Genomic DNA, 24960 nt, shown 5'->3' on the forward strand with positions numbered 1-24960 from the left:
ATCTCCCTGACCTGGGGCTCACTGCCCCTCCTGAGCTAGGACCAGACTCCAGGCACTATGGCTGGAAGGAGGTGACCCCGTCCTCCTGCCCACAGCCTGGCTTTGTTCTCACACAGCTGCCTTTGGGCCTCTGCCTGCTTAGAGCCCTGCAGGCGCAGCCTCAGCTGGCCAAGACTAGGGGCCGCTCAGATTCTCACAGCCACTGACCCCGGGGTGTGACCCACTCAGCTGCTATCTGCTGCTGAAGACACTTTTAAGAGCTCCAGATGGGAGGGCTGGACAGTCCCCTGCCCCAGGGAAGGTGCAGCAGACCTGGCGATGGTCCCAATCTTCCCTGAGGGTTGGGCAGCCTCAAGCAGGGGCACCTGGGAGCCCCGTATTTCCACTGCCCGGTCCCTCCCTGCACCCCTAGCTACTGAGCAACCTATCAGTCACTGTCTGGTCGGAAAGAGAACCACCCGATGCATTCTGAACAGAAAAATTTAATACAGGGAGGAGGTTACGCAGAGGACAGAAGATCCAAGGAGCACCCCAGAGGTTAACAACAGCAAAAAAGACACTCCAGTCCTTTGGCTGGAGGGACGCAGGGAAGAGGCAGTGTTATTAGTGTCCAGTGTTGGAAGCTACTGACAGAAACGGGGAAGGATAGCCAGGTCTGTTCAACAAGACTTGAGGCCACAGGGAGAGAGGGGCTGTCCCGTAGGGGCTGGAACCATGGAGAAGACCAGCCACAAGGAGCAATGGAGAGAGAGAGAGGGAGAAATACCTTGGGTTCTCCCCACCTCGCCCCTGCCAGGAAAGCAGAGGGCGGGAGGCCTGGGAAATGTAGTTCCCCGCAGCACAGAGCAGAGCAGGGCCGAGGATGAAGGCGAGGGCGAGCAAGCCAACAGCCAACGTCTGGAGGTGCGAGCTGCCCAGAGGGGATGGCTGCGGCCCCAACACTCGCTCCGGCTTAAACTTCCCGCGGCCCAGGGCTGTCCCGAATCTGGGGCTACTGTTTAGAGCCCCCTTTCCGCTCACAGGCTCCAAGGTTGCCCCGTCCCCTGAGGACAGGCGGATGGGCCCAAGACGGGGAACCCAGAACCACCTGAGATGTGCTAGAAGCACGGGGGCCGCCTGGGGCCTCGGTAGGGACCGGACAGCAGCAGCCGGTGCTCCCGAGCCCAGCCAGAAGTCAGAGCCCGGGAGGACAAACCTTTGCTCCCTAATCTGCTACGGGAGCCCCAGCAAGCTCTGGTTCCAGGGAATACACTGAGAAGACACCCCCGGGTGCAGAAGGCCCCAAGCCTGTGACCGGAGTTGCTGCTCCGGCAGAATCAGGATGCTGATTGCCGCCTGGGTGCCTGGCCCACTTGTCCGGGCGCAGGACAGCAGAAAGGATATCGTTGGAGAGAAGCAGCAGAATCCGGGCCACTGGTGCCCTCGAGTGTGGCGCTGGACGGGAAACCTGCCCACCCTGGCCACACCACAGAGGGCAGAAGAGGGAAGATTCCAGGGATGCCTTTGGGGCGTGACGGCAGCCTCTGAGGGAAGGGCTGTGCCCAACTACAGCCAGGCTCTCAGGAGCCAGGATCCGGGGCTTCCTCCCCGTAGGGAAGTAGCAGGCCTCATCACCCTCCCACGTACAAGGGAGAAAGACAGGCCCTACGAACCTGTCCCCCCATGTCATGCCGTCTCTGCTGAGGTCCCCATAATGATGATAACTGTGTTTGTTGAGCACTAATGTGCTGGGTGCTGGGTGTTACAGCAGTATCTCATTTAATCCTTAAAAGAATTTTGCGGGAGGGGTGCCTGGCCGGCTCAGTCGGTTAAGCATCTGACTCTCGGTTTTCACTCAGGTCATCATCTCATGGTTTCGTGATTCCAAGCCCCGAGCTGGGCTCTTCGCTGGCAGCGTGGGGCCTGTGGTCTCCCTCTCTCTCTCTCTCTGCCCCTCTCCCAGTGGCACTGTCTTTCTCTCTCTCCCTCCAATAAATAAATAAACTTAAAAGAAATCTGTGGGATAGGTACCGTGGAGATCCCCATGGGTGGGTCAGAAAATATGGGACACCATCCAGCAAGTTCGAAGATGGCAATAGTAACAGGAGTATGAAAGGAATCAGCACTCCCAGAGATCCAAGGAAGGGGGATTAATGTCTGGGTAAAGTGGGGACACATGAAGGCACTTCAGAGGAACTATAAAGAAATCACGCTCATTCTCCAGAGGAGACTCTCCACCCACACTCAGGCAGAAGATGCAAAGCGGGGCTTGTTGTGGCCCATACAATCTCCACACGGATTTCACACACACACATACAAAAACAGACACAACCCTGGTTTCTGGCTTCTCTTGAAAAATCAGAACGTCTGGCATCGCTGGGCCCTCATTCTGTGGAACACTGGTTGCAGCCGAGAAGCTGCCAGCAAATCTGGACCGTGGCGGGGTGCTCTGGTCCAACACAGTCCCCACCACTCCCTAAGCTCTCACCCGGTCCTTCCTCTCAACTGTGCCATCTGCCCACCCCGAGGGCATTTCGGGAGGACCCGCAGCGGACGGGTAGAGCCCTGCTGCCACCTGGTGGCCAGAGCTCACCATTTCCTTCAGGGCACAGCAGTGAGGCTCCTGGATGTGTGACCCATGAGCCGTCACACTGTTCCATTTACTACTCCCACCCACCACCCTGTGAGACCAGGAGTTGTGCCCATTTTACAGATGAGAAGACAGAAAAGACAAGTTCAGAAGTTACGATAAGAACACATGAGGGGCGCCTGGGCGGCTCAGTCGGTTGAGCGTCCAACTTCCGCTCAGGTCATGATCTCACGGTTCGTGGGTTCAAGTCCCATGTCAGGCTTTGCGTTGACAGTGTGGAGCCCGCTTCGGATTCTGTCTCCTCTGCGCCTCCCCCACTCTCTCTCTCTCAAAAATAAATGTTTAAAAATTAAAAAAACAAAAACAAAAACAAAACAAAAAACAGACAAGCAAGGTGAGATGAATGGATTGTTCGGGTTACCTGCTCTTCCTGGTTGATGTTGCCAAAGTGGAATCCAATTTTTCCCATAACCCCGGTCCAGGGTACTTTAGGCTCTGCCCTGTCATAACAGGCCCTACAGTGACCTCCATGCTGGAAGCTAGGTCCCGGTGGAGGGAGCCAGGGACTCCTTGGGATAAACCAGGACTCAACAATGAGTACTTTTGGGGCTGAGTGGAGAGGACAGGGCAGGGCTGGGGGGCCTCACCAAATTTCTTCACATGCAGAAACCATGATAAGTGCACTTGCTACTTGCCTGTGGTCAAGGAGACCTTGAACTCAGGAGTCCTAAGGCCGAGCAAAAGGGAAAGAGAGGCCTTCTCAGGCCCAGGAGCTTTTCACACCACCACGCTAGCTCCCCAGGCCTGAGAGGGTCTCTCTTTCCCTTTCGCGTCCCCCAATCCCACTTATCCCACAGAGCCCGGCCCCTGCCCTGCATCCTCCAGGAAGCCTCCCTGAGCACTTCAGCCTTCCACTCCCCCAGAACTCCCTCTTATCTGAGCACCTGCAAGCCTGGTCCATAGGACCCCTCTGGGGCTGACGGCATCCTGCCCTGTCCTGCTTCTCCAGCTGGCCGGGAGATCGAGTCCCTGGAGGCAGGGCCTCCCAGCCCCTCTGGGATGTTTATGTAAGCAGTACGCATGGAAAATCTATTTCTTGAGCAGTGTGACAGGACCTTGGGGAAATTCCAGAATGCACTAGAGCTTGTATCCTTAAATACAGCCCTGGGTATGTCACTCCTCTACTTCAATCCCTTCGGTGGCTCCCCATTGCCTTCAGAACACAACCCAGAGCTCCTTCTCACGCTGCCCTCTCTCAGCCGTCTCCCACGACACCTACCACGCCTCCACACACGCGGTGTCCTAGCTCTACAGCCTTTCAGGTCCCCGATGAAACATGCTCATGCTTGCCCCTGGGCCTTGGCATGTGCCCTCCCTCCCACCTTCACCCAAGTTACCCATCAAGCCTCAGCTCGGACAGCGCTTCTTTCAGGAAGCCTTCCTGAGCTGCCAAGTCTCGGGGGTGACCCCTCCGCTGGCACTTGCTACTGCCCCACCCGAACGTTTACACTGCACGGTAACTGACTACTGATTTGTCTGTCTCCCTCCCCAGACCGTGGGCTTCGGGAGGACAGGGCCCCCAGCCGTCTGACTCCTCACCGGATCCCAGCAGCGGAGGCCAACTCCTGGAGGCACCAAGGGGTGGGTGTTAGACACTCATTAAACGAACCCAGGAGCAGATGAGGCGCCATTTTTATGAACAGCAAGTATCCAGTGAGCACAGGTCACACTGTGGCATCCGACTATCCAATGGGTAGAGTCCCACAAACCCCAGAGACATTTTCATCGGTGAAGTCCTTTATTCTCAGCAGGTCACATCATTGATTCACCAAGCTAGACCTCCGTATCGTATGCGAGAATTCATTCATCTTCCCTTGACATTGTAATCTTATCCTCATGTTCAAAACCGGGTTTGGGCCCAAAAGGTTAAGGAGGATCCACTCTGTCGCAGGGAGCGAGGGCTACCCTTGTGAATCAGTCTTGTTTGGTTCACAGGCAAGTAACCTTAGCAAGTTTAATAGGTGAGAGCCCACCATGAAATAAGTAAGACACAGTGTAATGGATCTAGGCATTTAGGGGGGAAAAGGCACATTACCCAGAGTCCCCTGGAGAAAGTTCAGGCCGTTCTCTCTCTCTCGACATGCAATTTCTTACCTGTCAGTGACTTTTAATCTCATCCTCTTATCTACAAGACACCACAACCCATGTGCTACTGAACACATTTTCATTTTCCCCTCGCGAGATAGATTTGGTTCCAAGTGTATTTCAGGTTTCTCCCTTACGCCTTCAAGAACACCCACTTTTGTTCAGGTCCCTGTTAATGGCACTTAATAAATATACATTCTGGGACCCGACAGAACAGGCTGTCCTATTTCAAGCCACCTCTACAGCCGCCCATTCCAAACATCTGAGCTAGGACAAAGCTCAGATGGGGTACATCCTAGCTTATAGCCTGTGGCCACTTCTGACTGCACACCCCTCTCGTCCACCCCTGAGTGTCTCGTCCAGCCCCGATGGCACACCAGAAGCACCTCGGGAGCTTTCTGAGTTCCTGAGGCCCTGGCCACACCCCAGATGAATTCCATTAGAATCTCTGGGTGAGATCCTGGCATCAGTCACAGCTGAAAGTTGCCCAGGGACCACAGCAAGTAGCCAAGTTGAGAAGCCCTGAGCTAGGATTCCAGCCCACGGCAGATTCTCGGCAGTGAGGAACACACAAATGCATTTTCTATTTTATTATCTGCTCCCCTAGGCTTCCTGTTGGTACTAGAAACCTGAGCAGGAAAGAGAAAGGAAAATGAGCCAAGAGCATCTTACAGAGTGAATTTCGTGCTGGGAAAGGGCCAGCGGGGACTGAGTTTCTCTTGCATTATGCATCTTCTGCTTTCACAAGCCGAGGAGTGAGGTGCAGACTCTCACACAGGCATGCATATTTCTCAAATGCCCTCCCCAAACCAGAGCTAACGGCGTTAGGCCCTACAGTTATAATAACATGGAGATGTTCTTGGAAATAAGCCAAAACCGCCACCAGTTTTTACACACACTCTAACTTGGGTTCGTTCCAAAATTGATCACTTGCATTAAAGATCACGCTGGACCATCCCCTTCTTTGGACCTTGAGATTTATCTTAGCCAAAGTGACAACCCAGAGATGATGATTCAACAGTGGCTGCACCCCAAATTGCCCCAGTGGGCCAGTCTTCCTTGAACAGGAACTGTTTTTCAATTTCCAGGTTCGAGAAAGGGTTGACAATGGGTTTGATCTCACCAAGTTCAAGAGAGTGGCTGCCTAGAATGCAGTGTTGAGAAGGATCCTGAAGTAGACCCTGGGTTTATGGGAAAGGCCGCCACATTGATTGACAATGTCTGGCCTGGGGCCCGGGGAATGGGGAGCGGAACGCTCCTAGCTGCAGCTGGGTCAGGTGATGCTGGGCACATCCTGCTACCAAAGGCAATTTACATTTATACCACACTTTGCAATTTACAAGCAGCTTCCCAACCTTAGCCTCAGCTCATTCTCACCACAACCCTGTGAGTTGGATCTTTGTGGCGGGGAGGGAGAAACAGGTTGTGTCCTGTGTCTAAGGCTCCACGGCCAACTGACTTCACATTCACTGCTGCCTCCAGGCCCTGAAACCACCGGGGATTCCCCCTGGCTCCCAACTTCCAGAAACTGGAAACCAAGCCATGCCTAAGCTCCCCCACCCACCAGGCTTTTGACCACTTGCTGCACAGAGTTGCCTCTGCCATTTGCATAGCCTTTCGCTCCCTAATCCGGCAGTGTGCAACAGCCTCACAGGCCCCACCTAACACGCTTTCAAAGTCCCTCCCTTCCCCGGAAAACAGCCTCTCAATTTGCCTAAACACATTCCAGAACTGTGATGTGGCCACGCCCATTCCCAGGCCGGGCCAACAGTCTCCTGAGAACCTTCCCACGGGCCCCACACGGCCTGGCTTCCCTGCTCAAGAGGGCTCCCAGGGGTTCGATGCCCAGGATAGCTCAGCTCCCAGCGTGGAGAAATAAAAGACGACCGGTCGGCTGTGGTGTCTCCTGATGCCACATGAAGGAAGCGAACCGTCAGGGCAGGTAGCCCTGGACCTCTCCAGTGTGTCCCCGTAACCCCATCGCACGCAGGTACCCTTCACCTGGGTGACCCACTCCCATGGGCAGGGCTGGATGAAAGCACAGGTAAGATTGGCCATAAGCTACAGCAAGTCCTTATCAATCTGACCTGCCATCCAGGCTGTTGTGACTTCAGATGGGAACCACCTTCTTTGCAGGCATAACAGTGGTTCTGCCTGGGGCCTTCCAAGCTCACCCAAGCCAAGCCGGGTACTCTGCAAGGTCCACCCACCTCTTCTGGCTGCCCTTCACCCAACCTTGGCCTGATCCCCCCCTTCCAGCCCCGCCTTCTCTTGGCTTCTGTCCCTTCGCAGGATCACGGCATCTAAGCCTCCCCATCCCTTGGCAACACGGGCTCCAAGGAGGGCACCCTAAGAGGGCAGACTCCAGCCCCACGGAGCTGGGCTTGGGGCCCTGGCCAGGAAGCTGGAAGGCACATATCCCCTCTGCCCGTTCACTTCCACGAGGCTCCATTCTGGGTTCCCCTTCTTGTCCTGGGCCTCCAGGACAGTCACCAGCTGGCCTGCCTGCAGACTCACTTCATGGCTGCTTCTGGCCACGAAGGGGTACACTGCCACCACCTGAAACACATGGAAAGTGACACAGAAATGGTCGGGGGGGGGGGCGGGGGAGACAGACAGACTCCACCCAGAGAGGCTGTTCGTCCTGCTCCCTCCCACCCGACTCAGTCCCCACTGCTGGGCTGTCACCACCTCCCAAGGACATCCTGTATGCTACAGATGAAGGCTACCTCTGCTACTTCCGCCACCAATACCCACTATGTGGCAGGTTCCGTCCCAGCACTTTACCTCGTGTTGATGCTCACAATTATATAATCCCAGTTGGCCCATTTTTCAGATACGGAAGTTGAGACTCCGAGGGGTCAAACAACTTATTCAGAAATCACATGGCAATGAAGCCAGGCCTGTCTGGCCTCAGCCCACTGCTGCCATCTCACTGACTAGAAGGCATGGCCTTCTCTGCCTCATCACCTCCCCCCCACCCCGCCCTATCTAAAGGTGTCATCTGCTCAGGCCCATTTCCCAGCTTGGAGTACAGAAAAGGGGTTGGGTGACTTGGTCATGTTTTCGGGAAAAGCACTGAGCTGGAGGAAAAATTGGAGGGAAGGGCATTTATCAGGCTAATATTTCACCTCCCTGGCCTCAGTTTCATCATCTGCAAAATGGACGTGATATCATCCTTCCCGCCAGGTGGCTGTGGGAATTTAATGAATGATGAAGGCCCGTGCCTGGTACACAGTAAGGGCTCAGTAAATGCAGGCTGCTCTGATTATTTTTACCGTTCCCACTGTTACTGTGGCCAAGCCTCAGGAACAATCAGGAGCAAGGGAAGACTGGGAGGACCCCACATGTGTGGACTCATGAACAGGGAGGCAGCTGATGTGTCTGGGAAGATAGACCCAGAGACACTGCCCACCCTGGGTGGAGCAGGGACTCAACTGGGGGGCCAGGCCCTCTTGTGAGATCCTCGTGGGTCCTTTGCTGATAGGTGGGAACGTCCTGCAGGAGGCAGGCTTGATGCACTAATTGTGGCTGGTTCTCCAGGCACTGGCCCTTGGAGCCTTCCCAGGGACGCGTCACAAGCCGCAAACGTCAGATTCCACAGGCTTCCATGCAGCCCCCACGCAGCCCACTTCAGGCTCGGCTCTGGTCTGAGACACCCCCTGGCTATTCACTGCAAGCCTCTGGGTTTCCACCCCTTGTCCCCCCAGGCCCTTTCTGCTGCTCAGCTGTCACCTGTGAAGCTCCTCCTTTCTAACTGGGAGCGTGGCTTCCCTTTACTGAGGTTCACACATGCCCACCCGGCTTTCCTATCCCATCCAGCCCTCGTGGCGACCCCACTGAGCTGCTCTCCCTCCAGAACTCTGTCCCAGCAAATCAAACCCTTCCGTGGCTTCCCATCACTGACTTGTGTTTTGAGATATAAGTCAAATACCGTGACAGTCATCTTTCTAAAGCGTACAATGCAATCGTTTTTAATACGTTCAGAGGCTGAGCAACCCTCACTGCTGATTCCAGAACATTTTCATCACCTCAAAAAGAAACCCCATACCAGACAGCAGCACATCCCATCCCCCAACCGCAGCCCCTGCCAGCCACTGATCCACTTTGTGTCTCTGCATTTGCCGGTTCTGGACTCTGGACTTTTCATATAAGCGGAATCGCACAGCACGTGGCCTCTCGTATCACACTGAATGTGGTGGCAGGTATTGGCACCTCCTTTTTTATGGCTGAGTAATAATTAACTGGACGGATATGCCATATTGTGTTTACCCATTCATCTACTGGTGGACATTTCACTTGTTTCTAATTTTTGGCAGTTATGGATAGTGCTGCAGTGCACGTGCATGTACGTTTCCCATTGCTTTTAAGTAAAGGCTGACACCCTCACCGAGAGCACCAGGCCCTGCTGGCCTGGCCCTGCCCACCTCTCTAGCAGCGCCTCACCCCTGCCCTCCTCTTCCCGGACCACACCTGCCTTAGTCAGTTCCTCACGAGCCCCTGTCTGGGCCTCTGCATTCCCGGAGCACGCTTTCTGGGGAGCTCTTCCCCTCCACATCCCAGCACACCCCCTTCAGCCAATCAGTCCCTGCTCACCCTTCAAGTCTGAGAAAAAGCATCATTTTTCTGAGAAAAGCCTTTCCTGAACCTCTCCCACACCTGGGGCCCTGGCATGTATCACTGCTCTAACTTTACAATTATCCACATGATGATTTTACTACTTGCTCAGATTATAAATCTGAGGAAGGCAAGGACCAGGATTTACTTGTGCTCATTATTAGGTCTCTCCTCTAGCACACTGCCTGGCAAATATTCAATGAATGAATGAACGAACGAATGAATGAATCCCACTTGTCCTGCTGATAGGGAGCAAGGGGTTGCTGATGTGGCAGGGATGGGGGTTTCCTTCTTCCAGGTCCACTCCTGACCAGGACACCGGTGTGGCCACTGACCAAGGCCCTGGCCTCATGGGACGGTAGCCTCTTGGAACAGGAGGAAAATGAAAGCCCCACTCCAGGTGGCCATGCAGAGACAGATCCCACCCCTCCCCCAGACTCACCTGGGTCACTGTTGGGACGGAGGGGACTGGGGCTGGGCTGGGCTCTGGTGTTAGATGATGGGAGTCCTTGGGAGGCTGCACTTGCTCTTTGACCTCCTCCTGATCGGGGATGACACGGTACAGCTCCAGCTTCCCAGCTGGCACGTACCCTCGATGTCCTACAGGACATGCAGAACGTTATCGGGCTGCGGACCGCCCTCCCCACCCTTCAGGGGTAGAGGAAGTTACCACCATTTCGCGGAAGTGAATACCTCCGACACAGCTCTCCAGCCCAAAAGAGGACCTGAAAAGGTCACGGCAGGAACCTCACAAAGCCATCCCCAACCCACTCCCACTCACCATTTCCAGCCTCTACTTGCACACCCTCACTGACAGGGAGCTCATTCCCTACTGAGGCAGCCTACTCTGTTTTGAACAGCTTTGACAGAGATTAAAAAGTTCTTCCTGGGGCTGGTATGAAAACTGCTTTTCCGGTGCTGGGCCCACGGGTCCCCTCCCCCTCTAGCAGAGGCCCAGAGCAGGGCTGCTTCCTCACCCCAGGACGGCCTTTTCCAGGAGGCAGAAACTGCCTTTCCCTTCTCCAAGTGCCCCCAGTTCCTGCTCAGGAACAACGACTCCAGTGCCGTTCCGGCTGCTATGGCTGTGCGTGGTCAGCGCTTCCCAAGGGCCCGCGGGGAGCCAGAACTGGCATTCGATGGTCTAGCTTTCACATCCACCCTCCGGGTCAGGACTCCTGTCTCCATCTGATGGCGGAGCCAACACAGCTTAAGAGGCTCCGTAACTTCTCTGGGGTCACGCAGTTAGTAGGGTGGCAGGCTGGGGATCCCGGCTCCGTCCTCCTGACCCCAGGGGCCAGCTTGAACACCCAGGCGGCTGGGTCACGAAGAGTGCCCTTTCACGATTTCTGCTCGATTGTATCGTTTTCTTAAGTTTTTGATAGACTCACTTTTTAAACCTTAGACCTGTGCTATCAATAATTTGAAGAAAATATCGGCTTCTGTACTGGTTCTAGTTTTTCTCAAATGCAGAAAAACATTTCAGTAACAATTACAATAAACAGTCTGAAGGGGAAAAGCTGTCTGTGGATCCCCACCGGGTCCTGTGTCACCCTCGCCTCGTGGGTCACGTGCCCCTTTTTGGAAGACATTGCAGGCCATCCTGTCCTGGGTTCAAAGTGCCCCTCGCCTCCTGCCCAGTTACACTGGGGCGCCCAGACCTGAGCAGCACACCCGAGGGCGGGACCAGTGCGCAGGAGACAGGACAACATCTCCCTCATTCTGGATGTCAGATGTCTCCCATGTGGCTGGGATCCAAGCGTCCCCTGTCTGCGAATCTACATCTTTCAGAGTGACGCTGGAGTTCTCTCCATACATCTCTGTCCACCCCGGTGGTCTGTGAAGCCCCCAGGCAGGGTCCTTGTCTTCTCTGCACAGCGCTCAGCACACAGTAGGTGCTTGATAATGCACGCAGCAACATGAGACTGCCTTCCTCTTGTTGGCATGTCACCTACCATACCAGCTGGCTGTGCCCCAAGCCCTGCATTTTCCCCTGTGCCGATCCCCATCCTGGGTTTGCACAGCCAGGCTCTGGCCCACACTAGTGCCTGGATCTCCCCGCTAGTTCCTGTTGGGTGGTTTTCACAGAGGAAGGGGAAGAGCCCACGAAGTCCCACATACCCCCAGTGTCCACCAGCCAGCGGCTGCTGTTGCCTTTGGTGTCCTTGTTTTGAAGGAGAGCCACAATCTGGCCCCGCAGCAGCGTCAGGTCCAGAGTCCCAGCCCCACTGATGTTGCTTGTCACCTGGTACAGCTTCTCCGGGCCATATCTGCTTAGCAGCGCCTGCACCTGGCGTTCAGCCCCTGGAAGGAGCGGCTGGGGGGGGGCGGGAGGGAGGGACAGACAGAGACACGGGGGCCTGAGTTGGCGTGTCAAAGCCGGTGCAGTGTTTGCCCACGTGCCGACGGCCAGGGGACCTGGGCTGATCCAACCTCTGCTGCCGACAGGCATCCCAGCCGGCCAACAGTCTCCTCGCCAACAGATGGCTGGACCACAGGAAGAACACATACTCTTAGCAGCCAAAGGGATCTCAGAAAAAAAAAAAAAAAAAACCCTCTAATTTAACCCCTAAAGCCCCTCTAGGTCTACACTTCTGGGATTTTCTAAAATCCTAATTCGGGTCCTGAAATTTCTCAGTTACAGCACTCTAGGACTGGGCCCTAAACTCTGGCCCCAGCCTCAAGCTGAATCATCCCACAGGAAAAAGCCTGGCAGGGCTCTTAGCAGGGCTGTGAGCTTCCCACAGCCACCTGGCCTTCCTCGTGTGGCTGCTGTGACAGCCAGCACAGGGTGACACGCACAGACCCTCCCTCACGTGCGAAGGAAGGGAGTGCTATCTTTTATTCCACAAGTGTTCATTGAGCACCTACTGTTTACAAGGCCCAGGAAGCCTTGGGAATGGGGTAGTGGAAACACAGAAGACAGCTTTGCCCTGATGCGAACTGCCACCCAGCTGGGAAGAATGACTCAGTGGCACTGTCCGCCCATCCAACGACCTCCTGGCATTGCCTTTGTTTTCTTGCTCATGGTTTCCAGAAGTATCACCAAGAAGGGACTCGGGGACAACTGTCCCCTTTTTGTAAAACAAAGGAGAAATTTAAGATGTTCAATATACATCTACCATATACTCTCTGACTATGTATCATATTCTATATGATTATTTCTGGGAGAAGAGGTGTTGGTGTAGGGAAAACAGGCAGAGGTGCCCTTCAGGGGCATTTGGGCACAGACTCTGCCATTAGCCCTACTCCAGAGGGTTCGCTAGTCAGGATCGAGAACCAGGAGGACCTGGTGTTTCTAAATAGGCCCTTAAATGAAAGTGGAGACAGGGTGGCTTTCCCCGATGCGCACCCCCCCTCCCCCCGCCCCAGAATGCTGGTGTTAACCCGAGTATAAAAGCCAGTGGTGTAGAAACATTTGCCTCCTTTCTCAAGTCTGAGAGAGGCCCTAGGAAGAGAACAGCAGTATTCCCTGGAGGAGCCGAGGGGAGCCAGGGAACAATATCACCAGGAGTGATGGGACGGAAGCACTCCTGGGTGACCACCTCGCTTCTGTGGGTTCTGCACCCTCAGGCAGAGAAGTCTGGAATGGATAGGGGGAGTGTGGGCGGTGGGGCAGAAACAAAGGTGGAAAAGAAGGGGCTTCCCTTCTCTTCTACTGACTTGCAACACATACTGGGGTTATGATGTTCCCATTCGTTTTCTCTTTTTTGTTTCTCTGTGTCTTCTTTCTACAATCAGCTTGGGATGCTTTTCCGATAAGAACGTTATTGTGTCTTAAGTAGAAAGAGAGAGGAGGCTCCCACGCCCCGGGACCCATACAAGTGCCTGCTCTGTGATTTTCTGCACCTTCCTCTCCCCGCATAGCAGGGCCCCTGCCACACCCCCCATGAGACCTCTGCTGGGGCAGTGTCAGCGTAGGGGAGGAAGTGGGGACGGCTGTGGCCCAAGCAGGAGTCAGCACCCCTCAGAACGGCCATGCATCTCTGATGGTCTTTGACCTTCTCTGCACTCCAGCCACGTGCCCAGGCCACGTGTATGGGCGCGCTCTGCTGGGCTCCTTTACTTGTCCCTCTGTGTCCCCTTCCCCCTTCTGGGGAATCCTGGTAGTGTCTCCTGACCCTTAATTTCGCAATTCCACGTACGACTGAACACCCAGTTTGAATTTCCTCAAATCCAGGCCCGTCCTCCTCTGGGGACTCTTTCTCCTTTAGCTACTTCAGCTCTGTTTACAAAACAGACTACCTAGGGGCACCTGGATGGCTTAGTCGGTTAAGCATCTGACTTCGGCTCAGGTCATGATCTCATGGTTTTGTGAGTTCAAGCCCCTTGTCGGGCTCTGTGCTGACAGCTCAGAGCCTGGAGCCTGCTTCCGATTCCGTCTCTGTCTCTCTGCCCCTCCCCTACTCGCTCTCTGTCTCTCTCTCTCTCAACTATAAAACATAAAAAAAAAATTTTTTTTAAACAAAACAGATTATCTGTGTATCTCCTTCAAGTAGACTGGAAGGTACCCTTTCCTTATATTTTAGAGAAAAATATTTTACAAAAAAAAAAAAAAAAAAGCTGCACCCCATTGGCAGGTGAAGGACCGAACGGTCTACGGGACAAGGAGGGACACTTACCTGTACGGTGGGAGGTGGCAGCACTTTCTCAAAGTTCTCCTGAAAGGAGCGAAGCTGGTGACCAGTCTGGCCCAGCACATCCTCCACCAGCTTCCTGAAGGCTGGCTCGGAGAGGTGGTGGTGAGGCAGCTGGGTGGGGCAGACACTGTCATCAGAGCACGCTCTGGAGAAAGGGGACAGAAGGACTCTGGCAGCCTACACTCCAGCCCCGATGTGTTACGATGGGTCTTTCTGTCTTTGTCGGCTGCCATTTTTGCCTGCCGACTGCCCCACTCTCTGTCCTTCAAGAAAGCATCCCTCTGGGAGGGTCTCGCGGGATTGCCCACCGTGGTGCTGCAGCCACACGGCTGGCAGGCACGACCACCCTTCTCCCATCCACCGTGATCAGCCCACGGACTGGACAAGCAGCCCACGCAAGGCTCAGAGTCGTCCTCCCGCAGATTCAGTATGTGAAGGCTGAGAACGACAGAATAACGTTTCCCCTAGCTTCTGAGATGTGAAGCTGTCTCTCCCACCGTGCAGAAAAAGGGTCTGCCTGAGAATGAAGCCAACCCGGAGAGGGACACAGAGCCAGGAGGGGGAGCGAGAGTCAGAGCCCCGACAACCATATCTGTACTGAATGCAGCCTGCCCGGGGCTCATCCCCTCCGGAGCCTCCCAGTTATGCAAGTCACGACGCTGTTCTTTAGGCCTAAGCTGGGTTGGAGCCCAAGGAGTTCTGAGTAATGCTCCACGCTGAGCCCCTGGCCCTGCTAGCCATCTCCAGCATTCTTACCACACGACCTAGGAATGAGTTAGACCCCACAGCTAACAGAGACATGTCCTCTCTCTGCTTGTCACCAAACTCACTGCTCTTGGCTCTGACTCAGAGCCCTTCCCCCGACCCCAGGATGCGGACAGACTGAGGCTCCACCGTGCAGGCCTTTCTTGGGCTCCACAGGACCAGTCCAGGGGGAGGGGCCATGGGCCACAGACAGGAAGCGGGCACCAATCACTGACAGGCCCAACCAGGAAATGTCCCCTTTCAGTTTGTATAATAGCTGACCTTCCCGCTATTGGCACCCTGTAATACTCCCCAGCCCAGCACATCCCGGTCTGAATACCAGGGGCCTGGCAGCCTTGGAGGGAAAACTAGAGGGCGGGAAGAGAGTGACAAGATCATCTAATCAGATTTACCCTCTGCCTTCAGGAAAGAGAAATGCTTCTTTTTGCAGATGGTTCAGGCTTAATTGAATTCAAAAAGAGTGTCTGAGATAGAACTCTGTATTAAATGCTTGGAAGGCCAAAAAGAATAAAGCCTACAGTCCCAGCCCTCCTCAATAAGGGGAAACAGCTTCATCCAGCAGCCCAGCAGAAGGCAGTCTCTGCTAAGTGCTTCACAGAGCACATCCGAAGGGCTGGTGGAGGGCAGAGGACGGTGAGATGGGCTCTCCCAGCCGGGAGAGGGGATTCGGAGGGCTTCATGGAGAGACTTGTTCATCCTCCACATGTTTGGGGAGTTCCCGCCATACGCCAGGCACTGTGGAAGGCATGGGGGACGATGGGGTAGGGGTGTTCCAGGCCAAGGAAGGAGTTGGTGCAAAGGGCCGTGGTCACACTCAGAAGAGGTGTGCTGGAAGGGGCTGCAGGGGTGCAGTGAGGCACAGAGTCTCCACGGAGGTGGAGCATGTGTGATTTAGAGGAAATCTCATGCAACAAACTGCATGGGGGCAGCTGAGCTGGAGGCCATGAGGCAGAGGAGACAGCATGTGGTATGGGGAGTGCTGAAGTTCCCGGGGGCCAGACCCACAAGCCCCTCAGCTCGGATGCTGACATCAGAGAGAGACTGGAAAGCAGCTGAGTCTGCCTTCCTGTGTCAACCCCAGTTTTCAAGAATCAAAGTTTGCCCTTGGAAGTTTGTCCAAACCTCTTTGCAAGCTCTTTATGCTTTCAGCAGACAGCTCTTCTAACGGGCTGTCAAGCGTTGTTCAGAGCCTGGGCTCCAGGGTTGAAGTGCAAGGGTTCAAATCCTGCTATCAGTGGGGGTGGCCTTGGGCAAGCCGTTTAACCCCTCTGTGTCCGGGGCTTCCTTTTGGAATGAGGACAATAACACCACCTACTCTACAGGGTCACTGTGAAGATTAGGTGAGACAATTCACGGAAGGTACTCACTAAGTGCTCACAAGGAGGCGGCTGCTAGAAGAATAGTAGTAGCAGAACAATAGTAGCAGCAGAACGAGGCTTGGGACATTCACTCCTGATTGTGTAGAAGGGTCCTGGCCTCTGTCACCAATGTCTAATACACCCCAAGGCCTGGCCCCAAGGTCTGCTATTTTCCCAGCAGAGCCTCTTCCGCTTCTGAATCCCAGAGCCCAGGAATGGCCTGAAGTCCCAGTTCTACCCTTGTTTACATGATCTGATTCCATTAATGGAAGGAGAACCGGCATCAGAGAGATCCAGAAGGTCCCCGTGGGCTCCTCCCAAGCACCTGATGGCCTGTTTGGAAGGCCCCCCATCCCAGCCCCCGCAAACAGCTGACTGAAGGGGCCAAGAGGCCTTGCCTGGCTATCCTACAGAGGCCTTACCTGGGCCAAGCTGCCCTCTGCCCTCTGCAGCACTTGCTTTGCAAGGTCCCTCTGGAGGTCCACGAACGTGTGCAAGATCTGGCCCAGCCACCGCATGGCCAGCTGGTTAAGCTGGGGGAGTTCAGCCACCAACAGGGAGTTGAGGGCCTGGTACGTGTGCCGGGCCTCCTGCTCCTCGTACGTCACGCTGCCCACCTCCGACAGCTTCTCTTCCACCCTCTCGAAGTCCAGTAGTTTGTCCAGACGCTTCTTGACCAGGTTCTGAGGGCCACTCAGGGCTTTAGCGAGGCTGCACAATGGCTGCCATACCAGGCCTTCCAGCCGCTGCTTCTGTGGGGAGAGGTGAGCTGGGGGCTGGGCAAGGAAGTGGCAGAGGACAGGCACCTGGGAGAAGGGGTTTTGGAGGCAGGTAGGACTGGGCTCTAGTCCCGCCCCCACAGACTAGCCGTGGCCTCTTGCGTGTTATGGAACCTTTCTGGGCCTCCACGTGCCCATCTGAAAAACGGGGACGGCGCACATACGAGCTTAGCAGGGTGCCTGGCGCTTCCCAGCATCTGTGCACAGGTCTGAAAAGATCTTGTATAGAGTGGTGATCGCAAACACAATCTTTGGGGGCTCAGATCCCAACTTGCCATTGACCATCTGAGTCACTTGGGAAGTCACCCTGAGCCTCCAGTTCTCATCTGTAGAATGGGGCTCTTAATAGCATCGACCCCGTGAGCCATGTTGTGAAGATTAAATGAGATGAAGACTGTAAAGGGCTCAGCAGCTTATGTGCCTGGCAGACAGCAAGGCACAACAAACATTAGCGGGGGCTATTTTTATCAGTAAAATGCATTAATAATAATCCCTGCCCTGCTGACAACTCCGGGCAGTTGCGGATGTGACAACTATGTAAAGGTCCTGACTTCTAAATATTCTTCTTTTTCTTCTTCTTTTTTTTTTTTTTTTTAAGTAATCTCTACACCCAACGTGGAGCTCGAACTCCCAACCGCGAGATCAAGAGCTGCATGTTCTACCGACGGAGCCCGCGAGGCGCCCCCTAAATATCGTTCCTAATAGGCTCTGCCGCCTGCCTGAAAAGCAAGGGGAAAGGAGAGGCTGCACTTACAAAGTCTGGGAAGGCCTGGAGCTGGAGGTCTCCCATCAGGGTGCAGTACTGCACCACTGGCCCCCCAGGGATGTCCAGCTCGGATTCCTGCGGCCTGAAGCGGAGGAAAGCCTGGACCCCGAGCAAAGGAGAGACAGTTAGTCATGGCCCATCACAGCCATCTCACGCCTGTATCCCCACCCCCCAACTCTACCCTCAAAGAGACTGTCCAGGCTCTCTGCACACCCACCGTGACAGGGAAGCACACAGCCTAGTCAATCCTTGCACAACTTGGGTGATTAGAAAGTTCTTCCTTGGACTGAACCAACATCTCTCTCCCTATTCCAGTGCTTTCCAAACTTCATGCCTTTGCCGATCACCTTTGTGGTTTTACTGCCATGTCCATGTTCCACACATTCTATTAACCCTTGAAATCAACTAACCATGCCTATTTGTATCAAAGAATTTAAAAAAAAAAACAACAACCCACTGATGACACTACCATAAGAGGAAAACCAGCAATCACTGTCATAAATAGGCATGTAAGAGTAATTGCAATAAAAACAATGTCGTTAAGTTCTGTCTGGACATCATTGCCTACAGAAGGCTCCCAGCCCAAGACTCGCTCTGCCTGTGTTTGTTTGTTTTTTTTTTTTTTTTTTTTTTTTAATTTTTTTTTTCAACGTTTTATTTTATTTTTGGGACAGAGAGAGACAGAGCATGAATGGGGGAGGGGCAGAGAGAGAGGGAGACACAGAATCGGAAACAGGCTCCAGGCTCTGAGCCATCAGCCCAGAGCCTGACGCGGGGCTCGAACTCACGGACGGCGAGATCGTGACCTGGCTGAAGTCAGACGCTTAACCGACTGCGCCACCCAGGCGCCCCTGTTTGTTTTTTTTTAATGTTTATTTTTGAGAGAGAGAGAGACAGAGCTTGAGCGGGGAAGGGGCAGAGAGAGAGGGAGACACAGAATCAGAAGCAGGCTCCAGGCTCCAGGCTCCGAGCTTTTAGCACAGAGCCCGACGCAGGGCTGGAACTCATAGACCGTAAGATCACGACCCGAGCCGAAGTCGGACGCCCAACCGACTGAGCCACCCAGGCGCCCCTCGCTCTGCCTGTGTTAAAGACACACAGGCAAAAGAAGGTTCTCCTGGACTGGGGATTACAAGAGGGAGTTGCATGCTTGTTATGGGATTGCATGTCAATGCTGTGTCTGTCACATAAGCCTGAGTCTGGGGAAATGCAGCCAAATGCTTCCAAATATCTGTCCTACCTCCAGAGCCACATGTGTCTCTCATATGCCTCTGGTTTCTCTCTCATGGCCTCTCCATCCTTTTTCTTGAGAGCCTTCCCCGCCCAGCTCGTTGTACTGTGACAGGATCCTGCTGCCGGATCCTTCCGCTGGGGGGCCCGGGATGGAGCAGGAATGAGCAGGGGGATCTGCCCCACACAAAGGGAACTGTGGCCTCCCTCATTTTACACACTTCCCGTAAGGCCACCCCAAACCCCACTGTACGAAGAGCCTGTGATCATCTGACCAGACTGCTTTGCACCAATGGACATGACTGAGAGCGAAACCACAGGAAAGGGACAGAGTGGATGGAATGAGTCAGCATCGATAACAAAAGTGAAGGACGCTTTGGGCACGGGGCAAATGACGTGTCGGAAGGCATGCAAACTGGGGTTCCTGCAGGCTAAATTCAGCCTCTAGAAATATTTTTTCTTGGGCCTGTACAGCATTTAAATTTTCATTTGTCGTTCACATGGACACATCAGGAGATTTCGTCTAAAAGTCTGAATTTTCAGTTGTTGTCTTTTTTTCCCCCCTAAAATCAGAACTGGCTACTCTGGGTCCACACTCCCAAACAGCAACAGCTTCCCCGAGCCAAGTAACAGCTGCCCCTTTAGCTTGGAACCATCCGCCCATCCAGTCAGTCAGTCAAATTCTAAATATTATTATGTATTTAATGCTCCTGAAAAGTCTCATAAATAGCCTGTTAGATATTAAGCCTTGAACACCTGCACATTTCACTCGGTAATATTACCTGCCTGACTCCTTCAGGCACCTGAGTCTGTCACCTGCTCTAGGTGCCAGAATGACAGGGTCCCTCTAGAGGGCTCGGACGCCAGTGAATTTTAACCAAGCTCATTCCCTACCAGCTCAATGGGCTTGGAAGCTAAGGGTTGGGGAGTGCTTGCCCAGGGCCTTCTTCTGGCCTACAGCCAGTGACCAGGTGACCTCTTCCATTTGGTTCCCGCAGCTCCTGCCTCTGCCAGCTTGTCAGATTAGCCCGGCGTGCCTCCTGCCTGGGGGGCCCAGCCCAGCCCACCCGTCATTAACTGCAAGATCCTCACCTCCAGATTAGCCAGGTAAACAGCCACGTTGTTCTTCGTCTCGGTCACACACAGCGACACCCAGTGCAACCTCTCTTCTAAGTAATCAAATTCCTTGTCTTCTGTCTGAGAGGAGAGTTTGTGAGAGCTGAGAATATCCCTGGGGGAGGCAGTGAGGCAGTGTAGACCCACACCCGCATCCCAAATCCTCACGGGGGACCACCTCGCCCAGCCCTGCCCCTCAGAGCCACTTCCTATGGCCCCAAAGCGGAGTGGGAGACAGTTAGAGGCAGTGAGTGCGGCCTAATGGAATTGTACTCAGACCATGAACTCCGATACATGAGCGAGCGTAGGAATCCTGGTTCACTTGCTTCCTAGCTGTGGGACCTTGGGCAAGTGTTTTACCCTCTCTGAGCCTGTTCTGTCATCTGCAAATGGGGTAATCAAAACACCTACTTCACTGGGTGGATCAAACCATGCCTGGTTCAGAGGAGGTATTCGATCAGCCTGAGCTGCTGATAGTTATTCAGAGCTGGTTCCTTGCCCAAACCCAGAGATCAGCTCTCCTGTCTGCATACAAAAAAGTACTCAGAGAAAGAGTAGCACAGGAGGCAGAGGAGAAAGCCCTACCCTGGCTCTTCAGAATCACGTGAGGGGACCACCTCTGCCTCCTCCTGGCTATGCCGTGTTGGGCACTCCCTTCACCCGCTTAGCCTCAGCTTCCTCATCTCCGAAAGGGGTCTAAGCCTGCCCCACCCACTGCATAGTCCTGCTCCTTGGGATGGCTGGGATGCAACCCTTCCTCCGTCGCCCCCGCCCTGGGAGCTCACCCTGGGCACAAGCCCAGCTTCCTGCTTCAGCAGCTGGCTCAGCCTGGTGGTCTTCTTGGAGAGGGTGTGCGTGTTAATCCGGGCCAGCCTCTCCCGGAGCGTCAGCTGCCCCACTCTGGTATACTTGGAGGCTGCACCAACAGAGGACAGAGAAGGCATGGGAACCAAAGCGGACCCAGGAAAGCAGGCATCCCTGACACACCTGGTCCGGCACCCACCCAGAGCCCTCTTCTCAGACATCAGCGTCACATCCATTAGGATGGCAGGCTGCCGAGGAAGAGCACAGGGCTCGGCGCCCCTCGCTCCAAGGTGTGAGCCCCAGCTCAGGAGCTGTGGGACTTTGGCAAGTCGCCACTTCTTGGGCCCATTTCTTCATTTGCACACGAGACCAGCCCCCTCGTGTGATTGCTGGGAGGGTCACATAAGATAGTGGGTCTGAAGGCACTTTCTAAAGAAGAGGGGGGTGATTTGCCTGGGGCCCCGTGGCCAGTGCTAGCCAGGCCAGGCTGGGGCGCACACATCCCCAGTCCTGGTGTAGGACCGGTCTGCCACCCAGCCCCGGGGCCTGAGTTTGACACCCAGCTCTGCCTCTTCCCAGCTCTGTCAGCTCTCATTTTACCTGGAGTGTAGATTGTAAGGCTCAGCCCAGATAATGAATGAAAGACATGTCACGGTCAGCCCTGGGAAACGTGAGCTGGCTAAACTAGCACCTCTGTACCATCTAGGTCGTGCGGTTGCGTGTTCTCCCTGCTTGGGACACGGCTTCCTTTTCCAAGTCCTTCAGTTCCAACAACCTGAGAGATAGAGTTCCCCACCCACTAGCTGCTCTTCCCAAGGTATATATACACGGCTCCTGGCCTCCCCCTATTCATGTCTCCTCCGCAGTAGAGCAGCCTCCTGGTTCGGATGGGACTGATCTCACTTTAGTTCAAGGGGTGGGGGCTCACGGGCATAAGCCAGTTCATGTAATCCCAAACCCCTGGCCACAGTGATTGGTCTCAAGAATGAAACATAAACCAGGCCCAAGCCAATCAGCTCATGGCATTCTCCTAAGCGTGCTGATTGGTTCAGGGGGAGCACATGACCCAAGTGGATCCTATCAGCGTGAAGCTCCAATTTAATTTTATGACTAAGGGGAGAAAGGCCCCGTCTTCTCCTAGAGGCTTTGCTGTGCAGATGTGAGTCTTGGAACTACTATCATGAGGGAGGCCAGCCTGAAGATGACGCTGACACAGAGTAAAGACCGGAGATAAGAGAATTATGGGAAATGGAGCCAGCCCCCTGATTAAATCCTACCGAAAGCCCATATTATCTCTGGACTTGTGGTTACGTGAGCTGCTACATTCCCTTTATTAATGAAGACAGTCTGAGATGAGTTTTGGATCTGGACGCATTCTCACTGATAACAGCCCCTAAATCCCCCCAGTCCTTACCCACTTCCTTGCGCCTCTTGTACTCATTGATGTTGGCGTTCACGTCTTGGAGGGCAGAGGCAGCCCTCTGAAGTACAGGGTAGGCACTGGCATCAGGATCTGTGTTCTCCAGGATTTTCTGCAGCAGCAATGGGTACTTGGTAATCCTCTGCAGAGGGATTACCAGTAAGAAACTGAGGCCTGAGGGCCCAGCTTGTGGCCTGGGGGAGAAGGCTGGCGTTAGGTAGGTAAAGCCCACCCTTTTGGGCACCAGGAGGACTGGGCTCTGGTCCCAGAGCTGCCGTTTAACTCGCCGAGGGCTCTCAGGTAAGTCACCCTCCTTCCATGGCCCTCGGTTTCCTCATCTGTAACGCGTGAGGTCTAGATGTTAGATAGGCAGTGCTACTTCTCACTGTACCTCTTTCTGGGCCCTGAGTCCCCATCTGTACTAAATGCAACGGTTAGTTCTTTGTCCTCAGCTTCCTTGGCCTCTCAGCAGCAGACACAGCTGACTGCTCCCTGCTCATATTTTTTTTTTTTTAATGTTTATTAATTTTTGAAGGAGAGAGAGACAGAGCGTGAGCGGGGGCGGGGCAGAGAGAGAGAGGGAGACACAGAATCAGAAACGGGCTCCAGGCTCCGAGCTGTCAGCACAGAGCCCGATGAGCGGCTCTAACTCACGAACCGTGAGATCACGACCTGAGCCGAAGTCGGTCGCTTTAACCGACTGAGCCACCCAGGCGCCCCTGCTCCCTGCTCTTAAAACAGTTTCTTCTTTTGGCCCCATAGATGCCCATTGTCCTGCTTCTCCTTCTCCATGGGCCATTTTCTTGGCCTGTGGCTTTAAGCACATCCCAAACCCAGATCTCCATTTCCAGCTTCTGTCCAGAGCTCCAGACTCACACAGTCAACTGCCTGCTTGACACGTCCACTTGGCACTGTCTCAAGCACAACTCCGTATGCGGGACATCCATTTTATATTTCATTCATTCAAATGGTTCTGTTGCTTTAAAAATCAAAAGTTTTCTGTGTCTCCCTCTCTCTCTGCCCCTCCCCCACCAGTACTCTGTCTCTCTCTCTCTCTTTCTCTCTCAAAAATAAATAAAACATTTAAAACAATTTTTAAATCAAAAGTTGTAGGGGCGCCTGGGGGGCTCATTCGGTTAGGCATCTTTTGACTCTTGATTTCGGCTCAACTCATGATCTCACAGTTTGTGAATCTGAGTCCTCGTCGAGCTCCACGCGGACAGTCGGGAGCCTGCTTGGGACTCTCTCTCTTTCTGCCCCAACCCTGCTTGTGCACATGCACACACTCTCTCTCAAAATAAATAAATGAAAATTAAAAAAAAATAAAACTCGGGGGAAAATGGGTGATGGGCATTGAGGAGGGCAGTTCTTGGGATGAGCACCGGGTGTTGTATGTAAGCTATGAATCACGGGAATCGATCTCTGAAGTCAAGAGCACACTGTATACACCGTATGTTAGCTAACTTGGCAATAAACTATATTTTAAAAAAATCATATCAAATCAATCAATCAAGAAATAAATATTTTTTAAAAATGAACTGCTAAAAAGACTTGCTTGCGCAAACTCTAGACCTCAGCCTCAAGATTTCTTCCAAGGACAAATACAAATCTCAAAAACCTTCTTCACAAATACTAATAACAACAAAATCTCCGGATCTGTCTGTATATTTATATACGTTGCATCTATTTTGAATATATGGCACTTTCTACCTCTAAGGTATTGCTAAAATTACTTGGTAAAACAATTCTCTTTAACCAGCTTAAAGAAAATGAAGCACTTACATAATCCTAGTATTCATAAAAATTCTCAAAAATGGGGGTGCCTGGCTGGCTCAGCTGGTAAGCATGCAACTGTTGATCTTAGGGTTATGAGTTCCAGCTCCATGTTGGGTGTAGAGATTACTTAAGTAAAACTTCTTTAAAATTTCTCAAAAACAGAATAAAAACAACCAAAGTGAATTTCAGGTTTATGTGATCTGGGACAAGATTTGGTAATGAAGCTAGTTTATCAGTTTAGTTAAAACAGGCTTGTCTTGGGGCACCTGGGTGGCTCATTCAGTTAAGCATCTGACTTCAGCTCAGGTCATGATCTCACAGTTTGTGAGTTCAAGCCCCACATCGGGCTCTGTGCAGACACTTCAGAGCCTGGAGCCTGCTTTAGATTCTGTGTCTCCCTCTCTGTCTGCCCCTCCCTCCCTCTCTCTCTCAAAAATAAATAAACATTTTTTAAAAAGGCCTATCTCTACAGTCATCAACATTAAATATGAAATACTTATTCTACCCAGGTTTACTAAAATAAGCTCATGTTATCACTGTTACAAAATTTGTCAATAAAAACTTGGTAAATAAAACTTAAAAAAATAAAAAATCAAAGTCAAAAGATTTAAAAAAAATCACAGGCACTTTATGTTTAGGATGCATTTAAAGTATTTAAGGGTAAAAAGTCATAATGTCTACATTTGTCTTTAAATAGTTTAGTATAAAGATAGACGAAACAAAATGTTAACACTGGTTAATTTTAGGAAGTGGCATACGTTTATTACATTCTTCCATTTTTCTACAGGTGTGAAAATTTTCACTAAAAAGCTAAAAAATAAAACAAAACACATGAACAACTAGCGTCAAGACCCCTTCCAGATGCACTATTTGATGAATGGGTGACCATTTCTAGTCCCTTTATTGATGATGTCTAGCATTTGCAGAAAGAATGCTCAAGTCAATGGCATCTGGGAAGAGGTTCCAACAGTCTTCCCT

General features: G+C 53.0%; 1 protein-coding gene across 2 annotated transcripts in view; it reads right to left on the reverse strand.

Annotated features, from left to right (window-relative positions):
- ARHGEF37 (Rho guanine nucleotide exchange factor 37) overlaps window positions 1-24960 on the reverse strand; it is a 70642-nt gene that overhangs the window by 7967 nt on the left and 37715 nt on the right. The window contains exons 5-13 of one of the 2 annotated variants that reach the window (XM_030329559.1): window positions 22201-22400; window positions 20768-20898; window positions 19959-20063; window positions 17625-17735; window positions 16514-16843; window positions 13951-14079; window positions 11450-11645; window positions 9774-9931; window positions 4349-7273 (exon numbers count right to left, since the gene is read on the reverse strand). In XM_030329559.1, the coding sequence (XP_030185419.1) occupies window positions 7064-7273; window positions 9774-9931; window positions 11450-11645; window positions 13951-14079; window positions 16514-16843; window positions 17625-17735; window positions 19959-20063; window positions 20768-20898; window positions 22201-22400 (1570 nt within the window). In that variant the 3' untranslated portion in view covers window positions 4349-7063. Of the gene's footprint in view, window positions 1-4348; window positions 7274-9773; window positions 9932-11449; window positions 11646-13950; window positions 14080-16513; window positions 16844-17624; window positions 17736-19958; window positions 20064-20767; window positions 20899-22200; window positions 22401-24960 lie in introns of those variants that run through there. The other variant, XM_030329568.1, reaches the window with a different exon arrangement.

This window comes from Lynx canadensis, chromosome A1 (assembly GCF_007474595.2).
Source record: "Lynx canadensis isolate LIC74 chromosome A1, mLynCan4.pri.v2, whole genome shotgun sequence".
NCBI classification, from domain to species: Eukaryota; Metazoa; Chordata; class Mammalia; order Carnivora; family Felidae; genus Lynx; species Lynx canadensis.